Genomic DNA, 19228 nt, shown 5'->3' with positions numbered 1-19228 from the left:
ATGAGATCTACAGTGTCCTACTTTTCATTGGTATTATTGGGCTGTGCAACTTAGAACAATTATGTTTTATTTTTTATCTCAGGACTGCCCGTCTTGGGTGGATATGGAATCGGCTCCATTAATTCTGGCCTGCCTTTAAATTTGTGTTTATATTCATCAGAATTGAAAGATATTAAAAAAATGTTTCCAATCCTATAGTTAGAAATATGATTGCCGTGAAAAAATATTTAGGTGCCTTCTACCATATATCTTGTTTTAGTCCCATTTGGGGCAAAAATTTAAACCAGCACTGTAAAAAAATGCTACAGTAAAAACCTGTTAAATGGTTAATTCCCCTACTATATACGGTGAAAAACTGTATTGGACATTACATGTATTGGACATTCATTTTACGGTAGTATACAATTTTTGGAAGTGAAAAAGACCGTATAATTTACAGTGAATAACCGTAAATTGACAATCCCAGAATTCCCTGCGTTACATTTCAAATTTGATGTTTTTTTGTTGAAATAACTATCTTTCTTCTTAGTTTTTTCTTATCAGTTTTGTATATTAGGGTTGTGTGTTACACCTAATGCTGTTAAATAAATGTTTATTGCATTATTTCATTTTTATGTGTGTTACAATGATGGTGGTTTAGTGTTTGTGTGAATGACACTGTGCACCTTCTATATACGTTATTATTTAAAAGCTGCTTGTGATGGGCTTTGGTTCATCATGTGACTTTCTCATCACCACCTGCATTTGGTGGTTATCAGTGTATTACAAAGGTACAAAACAGATTTCAGTACTTCAATAGGTTGGTATATTAACATTATATCAGTTAATGAAATTACGGTATTTAACTGTAAATTTAAGTTAAAACCGTAAAACCTAAAATGTTGCGGCCGTATTTTTTAACGGTAAAATTACGGCAACCACAGCTGCCGGTTTTTTACCGTAAATTTAACGGAATTTTTTTACAGTGAGGCAAATTAGACGCAGGTTTCAAGATTTGGGCTGACAAGGGCATTCGAAAGATAGCAGATCTATATGTTAGCAATACTCTTATGTCATTTGAGGAAATAGTTAATACATACAATATTCCTACAAAACATTTCTTTAATTATTTACAAATAAGAAATTTTATCCTCAAATCACAAAATAATTCCCTCGACATGCCATCTATTTTGTAAAAAGAAGTGACAAGAAATTGTTTTAGTAAAGGTTTAATTTCTTCATTATTTAATATGCTGGTGTCAGGATCAAAGGACTCTTCAAATCACTAACAATGAACACATGACTAAACCTGCTACAATGTAAGTGGTTGATGAGGATTTACATAACTGATCAGACTAAAATTTCGATCGGATTGCAAGGGGTGGTTTTATTCCTTTTATAATCCGAGCGAGAAGACATGTAAACCTCTAAAACAGAATGAATTAATTCAGATGGAAGCGAAAAGTGTCCATGTAAACGTACCTACTTGCTTAAGATGCAGTGACTTTAAAGGAACGCTATACCACTGTATATAGGAGTGAAAGATGTGAAAGAAATGATAGAAAAGATCCTTGATGTTAACACACCACTGTCACCTTTAATCTTTTTATTTCATTTATATCCTAAGGAGATCAAGTTAAAAAAGACGGAGTATATATTTATAAATATATGTATTCTTCAAGCGAAATGGCTTATTTCTTTCAATTGGAAAAGTATATATGCACCAAATATAGGACAATGGCTGAAATCTTTTTAAAAAAATATACATTAAAGGGGTCATATGATGCTTTTTTAAAGATCATTATTTTGTGTATTTGGTGTAACAGAATACGTTGACATGATTTAATGAAAAAACACATTATTTTTCAAATACTGTACATTATTGTAGGTCCTCTATGCCCCGCCTCTCTCAAACGCTTCGTTTTCCACAAAGTCTCTCCTTCCGACAAGCGCAGTCTGCTCTGATTGGCCAGCTGACCCAGTGCATTGTGATTGACCGAACACCACAAGCACTCGTCGGAAATGTAACGCCCCTTACCATAATCGCGAGCTTCAGCTTTCAAAATAAATGTAAAGACAGAGCCCGAAAGGGGAACAGAGTCACGTGACAGACACAGGGATGAGGCTGGTATGTGTTTGCAGTGCACAAGCCACGGTTAAGACAGCTGACACTGTTCTCTCGTTCTCTCTCTCGTTAAAATGCAATAAAAAGAAATATAAAAAAAGAAAAAAGAGCCGAATTTAAGCAAGTGACCCAGAGCTCAACCTAAACCCTGTCTGAAAGAATATTAGATTTGATCTGCCTTTCTTATATCAACAACAACAAGACTCAAATATTCTGCATTATAAAAAGCTTTCCATATTACTATAGCTCCCTGCTACTGTCAAACACAAAGGGCTCAATTTAATAAAAGATTGCTGATATTACAATCTCTCATATACTTGGAATATTACATCAGGGCAGCGGAACAGAACAGTCGAGCTCACCGACCCTGGGTCTGTGTCGGGTGTTGTCACAAGAGCCCATACAATATGACATACTATTAGTCTCCATAGTTAATCACCACCATCTTTTGATCTCATTGCGCTCTGCTGAGAAAACATAGTGTTGTTTCTTCTTCCAGGGTTCCTTGAAGTTTGCCTGTAACTCCAGCAAGGAGGCCCCTGCCGTACTCTGACACATTAATGATTAGTCTGAATTTTCCAGACGTGACCTCTGCTTCAATCCCTCCATCACGGCTTGATAGCAGAAAGGAAGGGAAAATGCTTCTCCTCTGACTCCCAAACCTCCCTCATAACACACAGAAACACTCACACACACAGGAGACGCCACCCACGGCACAAACGGCTCGAAAAGACTCGCCGCTCCACATTGCAGCAGCAGCCAGTCAGACGCCTTATCACACACACACGCCAAGCTTACGGCTTCTGGCTTCCATCCAGCCCTGTCACAACAGACTCACTCAAATGTCACACAAAGAAAGTCGACACGAGACTTGAATCTGGCAGCTCAATTTGGGAACATGCTAATTCATTTCTGAAGTAAAGTTGGCATGTCTGGAAGTCTCACCTTGCTGAAACGGACTGGTTGAAGAGGGAGCTGTGGATGACGTCGCTGTGGTGACCACAGGGCCGTGGGGTTTGCCTGGCACGGACTTGCGGCCCCTGGAGCCAGAGCTCGAGTTGGTGCTGTGACTGCTGGACTTCTTGCTTTTGCCATCCGAGCTCTTGCCATCAGAGAGGCTGCCATCCTTGGAGCTGGAACTGGAGTGAGACGGAACTTCCTGGAAGTTGGCAGTGGTGAAACGACCTCCGCTGTCGTCCAATCGCTTCTGAGTAGAGGAGATTGAGGAGACACTTCCACCACTGCTGCTGTTGTAGCTCTGTGGCCAAAAAGGGAAAGGCAGACATGGACAAAAATGCTTAGAGTGCTTTTTGTAAAATAATGTCATGACAAAAAAGTAAAAAGTAATTAAATGAATATTGAAAAAAAATACAATAAAATTAATAGAAATTTTAAATAAAATAAATAAAAAATTAGCATGCATTTATCATAGTCTAACTCACCTTCTCAGAGGTCACCATCAGTGCTGGCACCAGGGAAGGTGACAGTTCCAAAGATTTTTTGTGCTTTGGTTTGTGGCGATCTCTTTCTTTATGTTTCTGTGATGAAACGACACAAACAAAAACATTAATGAAGATGGTTCCGCAAATGCTTTAAAGCCAGTACAGCTTGGGAAGGACTTTAGCCTACAGTGCCATTTCTGAAACAAAGAGGCAGAAAGATGAGAAACTCAAAAAGGTGAAACATTGAAAGTTTCATTCTGAACGAGTCAATCATTTGCATGCATTCAAACCCAGCAAGGATAGTCACTTGTGCGGTCCATGAAGATCTTCTTGTAAAGAAAAAGAAAGATTTTCCTGTAGAAGGGTAAGGTTTCACATTGCAGGCCTGACCAGAGTCTACAGCTGCTTAATTTACACCCCAGTCTAGTGCCGCGCTCCACACAGTTCTATTTGCGCCCGAGAAACGGGAGCGTGAACAAATTTACACCTCGCACTCCAATAGAACACCTCCAACCTCTCCGTTTCTGTTCTTAAGAGTGCGGCTGTAAAAATATGCAGTGATCCTGAACCAATCGTAAAGAATATTTACACATTCTCCACTGGAGCGATATACAAACGTCTATCTTTTTTTAGCCACTTCCTGTCATCTTCCAGCCATTGTCTCAGTTAGAATTGACAATTATTCTGAACATGATAACGGTTTATGCTACTTCTCAGTGCAAGTGGCAGTGACGATTCCAGAGGCCCTCAGGCTCAAGTTATTCAATGAAAATGAGCTTCCGCTTCCTCTACACCATTTGCAATTTTCCTGCATATACTATTTTAAATGCCATTTTCTGAGAATAGGAAAATCATACACATTTGAAATGAAGGTTTTGAATAAGCACCCTGGCAATTTTTTTAAGTGGGTGGAAAAGATTGTATTTGTATTGAATACTCAATGCTATTGGTTTTCATCTGCAACCTACAGATCCAAATGTCACTGTTTTTGTTATGCTCAGCTCTAAATCACAAAATGTTATTTTAAAAATCACAAAACAGTTTATATGCAGCAAAATGACAAGTATATTAATGGTGACCAAATCTTTAAAATTATAACAGCATTTACTGAAATTATAAAGCGTTGTAATGCCACATTTGCTCCCCAAGAAAAGTGCTAATTTTAAATGGATGCTAAGACAAGAATCCAAGTCTTAATTAACATTGTTCCTAAAGGTGTTGACAGGGCGGGCGTTATTGTGAGGGGAAAAAAAATCATGTCACTACTTGGCTGTGTTTATGACTGGAAAAAAGAAAAATACACATAACATTCATCTTATTTCCATCAAATAAATAAATTGAAAGTCTAGATATGCAGACCCTTACATAATGACAAAACGCAGGTATGAACTGCTGTTTACTGGTCTATTTAAAATTCTGGCACAAACGTCTTGCAAGAGTTTGACATAAGACGACAGACAGCTATCTTAATTATACAAAGATGAATAGTTCAGTTAGAGGTGAGTGCAAAAGAGAGAGAACAAAAAGCCAAGACATTTATCATAATTCATCAATGCCTTCAGCAGATTAGTGAAATGTAGCAAATCTCTTTCAGGATGAACAAAGAAATTACTCCTGAGGCTTCGGGCTAAGTATTAAAATTCAACTACGGAAATGAATAAATATAATAAATCTTAAAATAAAATAAAAAAAGTTTAAATACAAAAGAAGAAAACTAATCATACAGAAAACAAAGCAAAAAACCCAAACAGATCAGAATTTAAGATATGTGAGGCAGGAGGAGGAAGAGAGATTGAAAACATCATTTTATTCCCACATGCCGCTCTCGACTGCCTCTCAGAACACATCTGAACTAGCTGCAAATTGAGAAGCTTTTAGCCTCTATTGTTGTTTGGCCCTGGGGTTTGGAATTAGCTAGGTATACATCTGAGCCCCCCGACCTTTGACCTGGGAATGTGGAGTAGGGGGGATGGGCCCCCTTTGCTAATGCAAATCAGGCATCGTAACAATAGCCATGGCGGAGCACAGAGCACTCCACAACACCATCTTCAAGAATACGGCTCCAACCCGAATCATTGTTTACGTCAACCCCTCTCAATGCAGAATAAGGCGAAGAAGTTAAATATCAGAATAATTCTGGAAGAAACGGCTTTAAATGGCATCTCATATTTAATCTTTCGCTGACCTAGATTACACAGGCTGCACAGTCGGTCTTTGAGCAGCTTAGAGCACCATCCACTCCATTTTGGTATGCATTTCCAATGCAAACTCATTCAAACCAATTCAAATAATTAGTGAATTTGTGTCAAATAACCAACAGCCTCGATGAATGACCTCCACTCCCTGCTGTAAGTGCTCAACTGACTATTGAGAGCTTTCAGATTCACATTTAAATACATGAATGGAATACAATTCCTTAAATGGAGTCTAATACTTTACATTACTTTAAAATGTGATTCATAATGACTGAAATGGTTTTAGCCTAATTGCTTTGTTATACAAAATACAATAGCAAAATAATACAAATATATATATTATATATATATATATTTTAAAAAATGCATGTGTGATTCCACACTTTACAATTGATTCGTGACTTAATATATAAGCTGGTAAGCTTGCAGAATAGCATAAAAAAATTATCACGTTTCAAAAGAATTTACATTTTTTAACATTTCAAGGGGATTTTAAAAAAGACATAACATGTCATAAAATTCCCTTTATTTAAAATAAAAAAATATCACTAGAAAATAATAATGAATAATAATAATTAAGCAGAATTATTAAATTATGAGTATATTAAATAAATAGTAAATATATGAAAATATATGAAAAAAGACGTAAATTCTTCCAACAAATGTCAAAAACTGAAAAATGCGACAATACATTTAAAGAAATGTTTAATCAACATTGAGAGCCATTTTAATGACCCGGTTCGTATAGAACAAATCAGGCAAGCTATCGCTGATTAAGATGGCTGCACAGAGGCTGAGTGTTTGAAATATGTGGGATCTGCTAGGGACAGGCAGAAATTGATCAGTGACGATGGATAGATGTGACAAGCTCCTCCGCACATTTCACACTATGAGGTCTGCTGGATTAGAATTTCAGATACCACCGTTATTACAGCAAGAAGAGAAAAATAGAGGCAGAGGCACAATCAAACATGTTTTCCACGCAGTACAGATCTTCTTCTGCTGGTACGTACACATTTACTGATATGAGGCCATGTTACAGGGCCTACGCTTAATTGAATTAGATGGGAAGGCGAACAGGGCTAATAATGCTACATGTTTCATTCGGTATGGCTGCGTATAGAAAATTAGTGGAACAAATTACTACACTACCTATCAATACTGATTAAACGTACTCTGTGGAACTAATGGCCATGACGGATGCTTTTCTATGAATACAGCACTCTTTATGTTGATCATTTGTGGCAGCACCAAAATACTAATCACTTTGAGTGATAAAAGGCACTCTTCTCCCTCCCGTGGCTTTAAAAGCTTTGTGGGATATGAAAAGTGTGCGTGTGAGGGGCAGCACAGGGTGACAGTGGCTCGTGTGATTTAAACAAAACTAATCACAGCGGTGCATATTTCGGACAAACAAGAGTTTTGGCTTTGTGCGTTTACCTCATAGTCTGAAGTCGTGAGGAGGGGGGCATGGCAGGAAGTGAGGTAGATCTGGAGGCTGCCTTACCTTCTTTTCCTTGTCATGGTGCTTATCCAAAGAGTGAGTGGAAGAATCGCTTAAGTTTTGAGCCCTACTACCACAGCCTTTGCTCCTTCTCTAAAAGGTGAAAGAGGAACTTCGAGTTACCATTTAAAGTCTGTCCAATTATTTTTTTCCTACTTCTGTCTTTTTTTTTTTTATTATTTTATTTTTTTTTTGCAACACTGAAAATAGCCCTTACTGAGACAAAGGAAACCGATAGAAGACAATAACGGAAGGAAAGAAGGAAAAAGACATTGTCATGATGACCAATCAGGATATTCTTGTATTTTGAGAAGCTACTTTGTCAAAAAGCAACTTGCATGAGAATATTTGTCGGCAGGTTTGTTTATTGTAACAGTATGGCAGCATCCAAGAGCTATTTTCCTTACAGGAATATAGTTTGGGAAAGCCAAAGTTTAATTTCTCTATTAAAAAAAATACAAATCAACAATATTTTCTTACTAACAGAAACAGCTGATATATATTTAAAAAAGCGCTTTCAAACTGACCAACTTCACGTATATCCTCACAACATAATTTCAATTCTTCCTAATATTTTTCTCCATTTATTAAAAAAAAATCTTAGTAAAATATGCCTAATTTCTTTTGAAGTCAATGGTATCTAATGCTCCTATTGTCAACAAATGCCACATAAAAACCTCAGGTCACAGAATGGTCTTTGTTTACCAGCAGCCCACTGAAACAAAGGCCTACATGGAAAAGTCAGGGGTTAGTAGCCAGCTATTGAACTATTAATCCAAGAGACTGTGCTGATGCTGTCAGTCCATTGACATGGTGACAGGGAGACATGGTACATCCTGCAGAAACATCATGCTGTCATGTACAATAGTGCAATCACCACAATGGATGACAACAAACAAAACGAGCAATGTGCTGTCATTTTATTCTGACAAAACAACAAAATGTGAGATGGCAAAAAATATTTCTTTAAACATTTATATATCTTAATTATATTTATATAAATGAACACTACAGTTTAAAAGCTTGTAGCCATTTTAAGCTTTTTAAAAATGTTTTTATGAAGCCTCTTTATATGATCAAAAATGCAGTAAAACATTAAAATTGTGAAGTATTATTACAATTTAATATTGTATTGTATGTCTTCACTGTCAATTGAAATGCACCCAATTCTGAAAGTATAAATTTTTCAACTTTTGAAAGGTAGTGTACATGTATAAGTTTTTAAATCATGATGATATAAATATATATTTATATATAAGCCAACAAAGATGCTAAAAAGCCCAAATAATCCCATGAAAAAAAAAAACCCTGGTAAAATATGAATGAATACATAAAATCACAAAAGTAACAAGAAAAAAAGACATGAAATACTCTGACTCCAGCATCTATCACCAGAAACCAGAGTAGTCATAAATGCCTGAATGAAATAAAACGGTGTATACATAAATAAACATCACTATCACTCCATCCTCAACTCATTACAATCCCCTATGAGAACATCACAAAGCGCTGGCCCTGCCTCCAGCCCCTTACTCAGAAGACCTGTAGAGGACTAGCAGTATCTGAGAAGCCTTTGTTGAGTGGGAGGATAGACACACACACACAGCACAAATCTGAAAAGCAGCAGGGGGCTGTGGCTCTAAAGCTCAGCGTAGCTCTAGGGCTGGAGTGAGTAAAACCCCTTGCCACACATACACACGAACGAACGAACGCCCAAGTCCACAAGTACACTCATGACCGAGCGAAGCTGGACAGAAAACCACAGGCCGTTATGCTGTCACTGAGAGCTGCCACTGGGCAGTCCGTGTATCTCTCTGAAACCTTAGCCCTCTTTTTCTGAGAGGGGTATTAAGACAGAGTGAAGGGGGAAATGCAGGAAAGGGGGGGGTGATGGGAAGGAGAGGAAAGGAGAGCCACAGACAAAGGTCCAGTGAGTTGCTGTTGATTGTCAACGAGATTAAGGGGTTAAAGGGTTTGAGGGAGATTGAGGTGGGGGCGGCAGGGGCCGCTGGGGGCTTATGCCACAGCTCAGCTTTCAGCAGCTGTAATTGGACCAGGAGTGCGAGACATTTGAGAAATTAGAGATATTCCAGATGAGGGAGTGTCTTTTTCTGCGTTCACGTGTGATTCTGGATGTGCAAGAACAGCTTGAACGATGATGACATGGTCACAATGAAGCGCTCGACATGATTCATGTACTGGCCAATGTAAAAAATCAGTAGCTTGAGTGCTTCGGAAATGCACTAGAGACATGAAGTATACCTCAATATATGAAGCACTAATGGCAAAAGACACAAACCATGACCATCAAATACTAACTCACTTTTAAAACACGTAACTTATGGGAAAAACAACACAATCTCCTGTTCTGAGGAGTCTGGGATCTGTAAGATTTCTTTTTAAAGTTTTTGAAAGAACCAGGCTGCATTTATTTAATCCAAGCACAGTAAAAACAGTAACAGTGAAATGTTATTACAATTTCATATAATTGCTTTCTATTTTAATGTATTTTAAAATATTATTTATTCTTGTGATGCAAAACTGAATTTTTAAAAGCCAGTACTCCGTATTCAGTGTCTCGTGATCTTTCAGAAATCTTTCTTACGTGTTGATTTGGTTCTCAAGAAACATTTATTATTGTTAATTACAGTTGAAAAATGTTTAAATTTGAAACTCAAAAAAAGTTGAAAGTTCAAATTCAAGTTTCAAAAAAAGTATTAATGCTTAATATTTTCATGGAATCTGTAATGGTTTTTTTTTTCTGGATTCTTTGAGGAATAGAAACAATAAAATAGAAAAAAACAGCATTTATTTGAAATGCAAAATGCCTTTACTGTCACCTTTGATTAATTTAATGCACCCTTGCTCAATAAAAGCACTAAACTTTTTTTTTTTTTTTTAATCATACCGATCCAAATCTTTTTGAACACTAGTGCATCTACCTGCACATCATCTTGAAAACCACTTAAAGATACCACACAGATTTCCTGTACGGCAACTTTTATTTATATTCAGCCTGGACATCATTAATGCTTTAATTTCAAATGACAGAATTTCTCCAATATCATCGACCAAAAGCATAAACTGTGGGCTCCACAACAGCGGTGCTTTGTGTCAGGGTGATACAGATAGAACAGTAAAGTTTAGAAAAAACTGATTCTTACCAATTTGCTGTAATGGTACTTGCAGTACCCACAGTATTTCACATTATCAGCATCTGAGCCTTGTTCTTCACACAATAACCCAGCAAACTGAGCGCTATATTCAAAGACAGAGAAAAAGCAACTTTAAAAAGACTATAGATTACAATTACAGTAATTGTTTTAACTATTTTTATACAATTAAAGGGGTCTCAAATCAAATGAAGTCTGAAGTCTGTTGTATTTAACATTTCTATTCCTATCCATTTAACAGATGGCATAATTAAGGACATTAACATGCTCATGAGGACGTATAGATGGAATATTAAGGCTCTGCAACTCACCATGTGACATGAAAGGCCTGTCGGCAGCCATGTTTGTTGCATGTCATGCAGGCTCCAGTAGCAGCTTTGCTCTCACGGCCCTGTTCCTCACAGATGTAGCATGTCTAGATAGAAAAAAAAACAGTCACTGAAGTGATTCTTCACTTACAGAAAGCAGTTATTATGGTATATAATGCATTGTTGCACGGCCCACAGCTTGTTTAGCGTGAAGGCTCTACCAATTTAACAAGTCTCTCAGAAGCCGCCCTTCCCAGCGCCTCGATTATTAGGCAAGTGATAACCATGCCATTTTAAATTGGCTCACAGTGAGGACTCAATTACCAACAGAGCTGAATCTATTTTATCCCATATTTTAAACCCACTATTTCAAGCATGAGATTAAACTTGGCTCCTTAGTCCTGCGAGTCATCAGACACAGTACTGAATCCAAATCATATAACACTAACTGATTGTATTTTACTTATCTACTGCATTGAAGGGCATCCATAGAAAACAAAACATAATTAGGTTTTCAAATAAAAAAATAAAAGCATGGTGTCATGATGGCATAACCCATTAGTACTTGATTGAACATTGTTTTCTTTACCCTCACGGTTGAGTGAAAAAGTTTTAAGCTAACATCTAAACATTTGGACTTTGCAATTAGTCTTGAGTTACAGTGATGCGCAGGACTCCAACCAGTAGTATTATAAACCTATACCTGCAAGTATTTAATAAACAAATTAATATTCACTCATGACTTTTAATACTTTTTTCTTAGGCTTGGAAATGACTTAAAAAAAATTCTCTGATATTTGATGAATAAGAATATCCAATGACAAATAGATATGGTTGGTTCTTTTCATTTCGGACCGTGAGTGTAAACTCCCATAACATGGATCTGAGTTTTCATTCATTCAGCTTTGGTGCAGAATTAATAGCAACATTCTATGTTTATCTAAGATTGATAAATGTAGCACTTGGTCCCTTAAGAAAACACATTCACAGTATAGACCTAAACTCCTTACATGCATACCGTTTACATTGCTGAGCTGATTTATGAGGCTCTTATGTTGAGCCTTTGTTTTCCCATTGATATCCAGACTATCAGCATGTGTCTTTCAGTGGTTAGAGAACTTACCTTATTATAACGTTCATGAGGGACAGACTGAAGCACGATGGGCTCCATGGTGGATACGTTGGCGAACTCCACTTCTGGGATATAAAGAGCACAAACCACATGGGCCCAACCTAAACAAGACACATGACAAATGATCAGATGATGTTAAATTAAAGTGGCTAAGGTTGAATTCTTTTTTTTATTTCTATGCAAACCTGCTGTAAAGATGGAACTGGGTTTAACAGTATAAAAAATTGTAAAAAAAAAAATTCAAAAACTGGCTCCCTCCATAAACACATCCAAACATGCATGAGTTTAAATACAAAATGAGATGTTTCCATCAGGTGTAAATACAGACTGAGTGTTCTTTGCTCAGCAGGAGCTGTAGATGTCTAATCAGTCATTTATGGGTTATGAGCTCCTCGTGGATCTTCACAGGTTCCAGCCGACTGACCGAAGGAGGTTATTTTCTCTACTTTTTTAGTTCCGCTTACAGGTTTGGATTTTTGGATTTTTTTCCATATTTCTAATATATCTAAACCGCCAAGTTGCAAAATAGTTTTAATTTTCCAAACCTAGTTATCTAGTCTAACAAATTCGGTTAAATATATATTCTTTTTTTTTTTTTTTTTACAAATTACTTAAATATAACTTTGTAGTTTTTCAATAAAAAAAATCAAATAACATTTTAAATTATTAATAAAATTATTAAAATTATTTTTGTTGTTGTTCTTATTTTTAATAATATGATTTTCTATTAAAATCAGGATGTCAAAAAGATGGATAATGCCAAATAGGAGGCTCTTATATATATTCAACACATTTTCTGTCTTTCTGTTTTCAAATTTATTCGAGACCATGGTCATTTGTTTGCTCATAGTCGTGCCTATGGGGCACGCCTGGCTTCCTCCACAGTGTGAAAAACACTTATTAAAGCATGTGGGCTGAGTGTGACCGCAAAGACGAAACACCCAGGACTGGAAGAGGCAGAGGCATATTCTCTCCTGCCTAGTGTCTAGACCAAGTGTTGAACCATAGGGTGTCATCACAAGCACAATACATAAATATTATATCATAATTTCAGGCTACTACTAAACCTTATCTCCCACATCAGCTGTCTTTTAACCACAAAACCCCCAAACTGTGAGAATTTAGATTTAATAACCATATTCTGCAATATGTTTGTTAGAGGTGAGCAGATGCTACTGATATCAAGTTGAAATTAACCTAAAAGAAGTGAACAAATGAGTTTTGTTTATCCAGCTTAAGGGCAAAATAACAGGCCTAAACTTAAAGGTGAACCCATGAACTGTCTTTGACCCCAGCCTAAAGAGACAGGGAGGTGGGTTTTGTTGTTTTGAAGTCCCTCCAAGAATCCAGCAGAAGCCTATAAAACCAGGCAATAAAACCCAAGCACACCCCAAAGAACTTCTAAACCCCTCAGAGACAGAAGGGTGGCAAATGTAAAAAGAGAATGATTTGCCAAAGATGTCTTTAGCTGAGCATAAAGTACTCAAATAATCTTGTTCTTCAAATTCTAGTTAGACAGAATAACTGTAAACTTTTGGACAAAAGCAACAATAAAAAAAACCCTGAAAGGTTATACCAGAGAGGCAAAAACTGGTCTGAAGGCTCCACGTGAAGAAGGATGCGTTTTTCAGTTTTTATTTCCTTACATGTGTTTCAACACATGTTGTTAGGCCAGGTATATTCCCTGCTCAAGTGTTTTCATTTGGGATTATTCTTGTGTTTGCATAACTTAACAGAAGCAACACCTGTAAAAACCTCTCCATGTGCTGGTCTGGTCACTGCTGCCGAGTTTCACGCCTCAGTTGGCCGAAATGTATAGATATCTTAGAAGCAAATCACGAACACCTACATCTCACTACTGGGATCATTGCTGGTCCAAACAAATACTTCCTACAATTTATGTTTCAGAAATCTTTACTCCTACTCATAAATAATGGCAAATCATGGAATGTTTATGACGAAGAACTTCAAAAGCCTTTTCAAATTCAGGCCAAAAAAAAAAAAAAAAAAAAAAAAAAAGGAGATTACATGGTCTGAAACAGCTAAACTGTAAGCCTGGGGCAATGATGTTTCCCTCATGGCCATTAAACAGCTCACCACCCCTAAAGATGGGGCATGGTCCCGCAGCTGTGTCCCATGCCATGTTTACAGTCTCTGAGCTGCCCTTGCCGTGAACCCAGAGCATGAAGAAGAGGAGACTCCTCTCAGCCCCACAATGACCCCGCTGAGACCGCCCACCCATAAAAACAAGGTGAGAGAGATAAACACGCACACTTCCTAACCCTTTGCTCAACTGCTTAAAAAAAAAAAGCAGATAAAATCTACAAATTATATGCCAAAAATAACGTAAAACCTTTGGCTTGTTCAAAAGGAGTTTAGATGCATTTTAGAAAAAGAAACATTAAAAAATACATCTGAACTCTGCATTTATTCATTGCAATACTTTCCTGAAATCCAAATTAAATTACGTTTAGGTGAGACATATGAAGATATTTTTTACTAATTAACAGCTTATGGAAGAGATATGGTAATAAACCCTTTTGACAGCAACATTTCCATTAAACAGCTCACCACCCCTAAAGATGGGGCATGGTCCCGCAGCTGTGTCCCATGCCATGTTTACAGTCTCTGAGCTGCCCTTGCCGTGAACCCAGAGCATGAAGAAGAGGAGACTCCTCTCAGCCCCACAATGACCCCGCTGAGACCGCCCACCCATAAAAACAAGGTGAGAGAGATAAACACGCACACTTCCTAACCCTTTGCTCAACTGCTTAAAAAAAAAAAGCAGATAAAATCTACAAATTATATGCCAAAAATAACGTAAAACCTTTGGCTTGTTCAAAAGGAGTTTAGATGCATTTTAGAAAAAGAAACATTAAAAAATACATCTGAACTCTGCATTTATTCATTGCAATACTTTCCTGAAATCCAAATTAAATTACATTTAGGTGAGACATATGAAGATATTTTTTACTAATTAACAGCTTATTGAAGAGATATGGTAATAAACCCTTTTGACAGCAACATTTCAGTGATAATTAAAACTGCCAGAGGATAGCAGTGAAATACAGCATACAAGAGAAAATCAATTCACTTCATTGTTTTTTTACTATGACTTTCATTAGAGGCATAAAAATAGAAAGGTGCCATCCTCATCAGAGCATATGTTCTTCTCAAGAGCTTCCATCATTTTATCACCTCACAATTAAAACTGGGCTGACTTACCCCATTTGAAAACAATGACAATTTACTTATTGTGGAGGTAATACTAATTTAACCCAACAAATGTTTTTTTCTTCAAAGATTTTATTAAATAATTGGTCTATTAAACACACTCAAATCATCAAAAAATTAAAGCAAAATATAAAGCATTACAAAACCGCGCACAGCGTCATATGTGTTACCAATGGCTGCCATCATGTCTAACATAATTTACGCTACAGGCCTACATTTAGCAAATAAGTGACTGCAGTCTATTTTCGTCAACAACATTTAGAGTAGGCCTAATGCTAGAGATGTTTTTCCTCAGCAAGTGCAAAATAAAAACAGACAGTCTTACCTCCATTATCTGTTCGTTTCAGTGCTCCGTCTTTGTGGGGACACAGCTCACACCTCTGTGAAAAGAAAAGAAATACATGAATCCACAATCCATCCAACCATCTGTGGGCCAGACACAAACGCTGAGGGCTTTCAGGAACTCTACTTTTGACATGGACATCAAACTAAAGCAGAGTTTAAGGGTTAGACATCATTTTTCCCTCTTTAAACTAGAGAACAGAGGATCTTGGCAAAACTGATCAATGAAACAGTAGACAAGAGCCTTTGATAGTTGACTGAAGCTGGAAAACATCCCTGAAGAGCTGCTTCTATATTCAAGGATAAAATAGGATCTGTTCTGCTATAGGAGAAAAACAGGTTTAGACAACATTTTTTTGAAACAAATGACAGGACAAGAAAATAAATCCCTGTGAATATAAGATGAATGATGGAATAAAGACAGCTACTACCCGGTTTGATCAACAACAAAAAATAGATGTGGTTGAGAGTGTCCTAAAGGAATGGGCACTGACACATGGTCTATTCCACATGCATAAATACTATGACATTTCACTCATCTGTAAATCCTTGAACGGGGTTAGATATTTGGGCATAACATTGTGCTTGGAACCATGCCGTTACTTGCCACATACCACTATGTTCAAAGTTTTTAAGCTTCTGCTCAGTCTGCTGTCCTCCTCCTCTTTGTTACAGGTGGTGGACAGTCCTCCTCCTTCAGGGGTCTGCCAGCTCGGCTTTCTCCCCCTCCACCCTTTAATCTTTGGGAATGAAGTGGCAGAGCAGGGCACAAATGGGTAAAAATGGGCTCATTTTTAGTAAGTGGAGGAATGAGGACAAATGCAGAAATTTGGTTTCATAATTATGCTTTGGGAAAAGGCTTAGTTTTAAAAGTGCTCCAGTAAGCTATGATTTTCACAAATCTTGGTTAGAAGTGGCAAAAAGGCCACAAAAATATTACAAGTGACAAACTTGTGGATACAAATAGGGAAGTCCTTTTTCTTTTCAGAATGAGAGCAAATGGCATTGAAAATGTTTCTAACCTCATAAAAGGCGTTATTGTGAGATGCCTTGTTTTGGCACGAATCTAGATATTTCAACAAAAATGGCCACATAATGGGTTGTGTAACAAGTTTCCCCTTCTTGTGACCCACTATTCTTTTGCTCTAAACTGCCACTTAGGATTCATGGCTACCTGACAGCTCACGCAAGTCACATGCACAGCCATCAAATCGCAGAGCTCTCAAAGGAAACTGCTGTAACTGCCAACACAACATTGCCTATCCTAATCATTCATGTTTCCTTTATCCCAACCACCATCTTCTATTAATAAATACAAGAATGGCATTTATTTTAAGCTACAGCATGTTTTAAGAAACAGGGGCATTATGTAGGACACTACCATTGACTACAACACATTATAAACATGTAGCAAAAGACTCAAACAAATAAAGGTGTTTCCTCAAATATGGCAGGTTTTTTTCATTGTGCTACAAGGATGTTGAATTTAAACATGGTCTTATTTACTGTATCAGTGGTTCTCAACCCGTGGCCTGCGGGACGAGAGCGGCCCATCACGAATTCTGAACACAATAAAAAAAAAAAAACTTTCAGTTTTACAATTCATTTTAGTTTTTACATTAATTAAAAAATGTACTAAATAAATATAAGCTATAGCCTAATGTTTTTATGTAAAATAATTTTGTTTTTCATATATTATTTTCAGACATGAGCAGTACTCGCATAGCCTAATTAACGTTACACATTTAAAGTAATGACCAAGTGGCCCCGGTGTTGATTCTCCGCAGTGCTGGGGGATGGTGTCTTGTAATTGGTGATTTCTTTTAGACTTTTCCACACTGATGCCGAGTCACTGGAAGAGAATTTAATCCTTATTTTTTCTGAATAATTCCTCTTTGCCACTCTGATCTCCTTTTCCAGTGTGTATTTAGCCTGTTTATACAAGACATTATCCCCCTTCCTGTGAGCATCTTCTTTGGCCTGACGGAGCTGTCTGAGTTTTGCAGTGAACCATGGTTTGTCATTTTTGTAAGTTAAGTGAGTCCTCATGCCTCACAGACATGATAAATATATCGATGGAAAGCTTTAAATTACTAATTAACGAAATAAAACAAATCAAAAACAAAAACTCTTTCATTATAATCATAATCCGTAAAGATGAACTTCTCTCTAAAGGCGCGTCTAATAAAGAGGTGGCGAGTCAGGATCGGCAACTTCATCCTTGCGACACCGACTCAGAAAACACTATTTATTCGTAAATAATTAAAATATCTCCTTCCTCTTTTCCCCTGACACATTTAAGGTTAGTACTTTTACCGATGCTTTGCTGCAAGCTTAAGCCAATTGCGTGCATTTGAACTCAGAACTCTTCAGCTGCGCTGACAGCACGCTCCATACATGCTGCTGCTGGACACTAAACACCATCGAGACGCTCTTGACAGTCACGGTAGCATGATCTCATGTTGTTTCCACCAGCACGGCAATTTTTTCATCACTAATTGACGAATGTCTAAAATATAAAAACAAGGAGAAGCCTAAAACAGGCCCGAGCCCCTGCCCGCGTCTGAACTATGACGTGAAAATTGTCCCGAAGCCCTCTTGAAGACAATGATTGGCTGGTTCAGGTGTGTTTGATTAGGGTTGGAGCTAAACTCTGAAGGAAAGTGGCCTGGAAGGGCCAAGTTTGCCCACCCCTGATTTAGCCTTCTCAAATCATCACGACTTGCCTAAAATAAAATCTATAGATATAAAGCCATCTCGTCTTGAACAGGAGCGCTTACAAAAATGAACCGAAACTCAGCGAATACATGCCTCACAGACATGATAAATATATCTATAGAAAGCTTTAAATTACTAAACGAAATAAAACAAATAAAAAACAAAAACTCTTTAATTATAATCTTAATCCGTAAAGATGCACTTCTCTCTAAAGGCGCGTTTAATGAGGAGCTGGTGAGTCAGGATCGGCAACTTCATCCTTGCGACACCGACTCAGAAAACAGTAGTTTTGTGTTGTTTCCACCAGCGAGGCAATTTTTTTCATCACTAATTGATGGATGTCTAAAATATAAAAACAAGGAGAAGCCTAAAACAGGCCCGAGCCCCTGCCCGCGTCTGAACTATGACGTGAAAATTGTCCCGAAGCCCAGCCCGAGGGGCGTAAAAAAGTCGGGCCTGAGCTGAAATGCAGGGCTCTAGCTCTGATTAGGGATGCGCCGATCCGATATTCATATCGGGTATCGGCTCCGATAGTGCCATTTTTCTCGGATCGGGTATCGGTCATAGAGAGCCGATCCAAATCCAATAATTTCTTTTTTTCTTTTTTTTACCCCGATTGTGCGAATTATACTGTGTTACTTCTGAAGCCATATGATAGCTTAATGTGAGCTACATATGAATATTTAAGTCCTTACATTAAAGTTCACACAAACTCTTTTCTCCGCTGTGGCTGTCAGTCATTCGTTCAGCCTTTAAACCCTGGTCTCGTTCAGTTACAGCAGTCAGCTCGATAAAGCTCCCTCCAAGATCATTCTGTGTTCCCATTATACTTGATTTGTAAATACATGTCTATGATTTAGCAAAAAGGACTTTATCTTCTTGCCGGAGTTTAATGTTGTTTTGTTACTTGCTACTGGGTGTCTGTGGAAACAAAACACGGGCATAGAAAAGACTATAAATAGTTTTTAACGTGCACAGTAACTGAAATTTAAAACTGTTAAATAACTGTTGCACAGATATAATACTCTACGCACAATTTCTCTTCCCTTTGTGCTTTGCACTTTTTAACACGAAGC

At 37.5% G+C, this 19228-nt stretch overlaps 1 protein-coding gene across 1 annotated transcript in view; it reads right to left on the bottom strand.

Annotated features, from left to right (window-relative positions):
• The window catches only part of LOC107595146 (protein AF-10-like), a 51692-nt gene that overhangs the window by 24957 nt on the left and 7507 nt on the right, over nt 1-19228 (bottom strand). Inside the window, exons 3-9 of the mRNA XM_016285484.1 lie at nt 15418-15472; nt 11850-11959; nt 10730-10833; nt 10410-10503; nt 7249-7338; nt 3547-3642; nt 3050-3362 (exon numbers count right to left, since the gene is read on the bottom strand). Coding sequence (XP_016140970.1) covers nt 3050-3362; nt 3547-3642; nt 7249-7338; nt 10410-10503; nt 10730-10833; nt 11850-11959; nt 15418-15472 — 862 coding nt within the window. The remainder of the gene's footprint in view (nt 1-3049; nt 3363-3546; nt 3643-7248; nt 7339-10409; nt 10504-10729; nt 10834-11849; nt 11960-15417; nt 15473-19228) is intronic.

This window comes from Sinocyclocheilus grahami, unplaced genomic scaffold (genome assembly GCF_001515645.1).
Source record: "Sinocyclocheilus grahami isolate Dianchi unplaced genomic scaffold, SAMN03320097.WGS_v1.1 scaffold197.1, whole genome shotgun sequence".
Taxonomy (NCBI): domain Eukaryota; kingdom Metazoa; phylum Chordata; class Actinopteri; order Cypriniformes; family Cyprinidae; genus Sinocyclocheilus; species Sinocyclocheilus grahami.
This window is presented reverse-complemented; position numbering and strand designations above follow the sequence as displayed.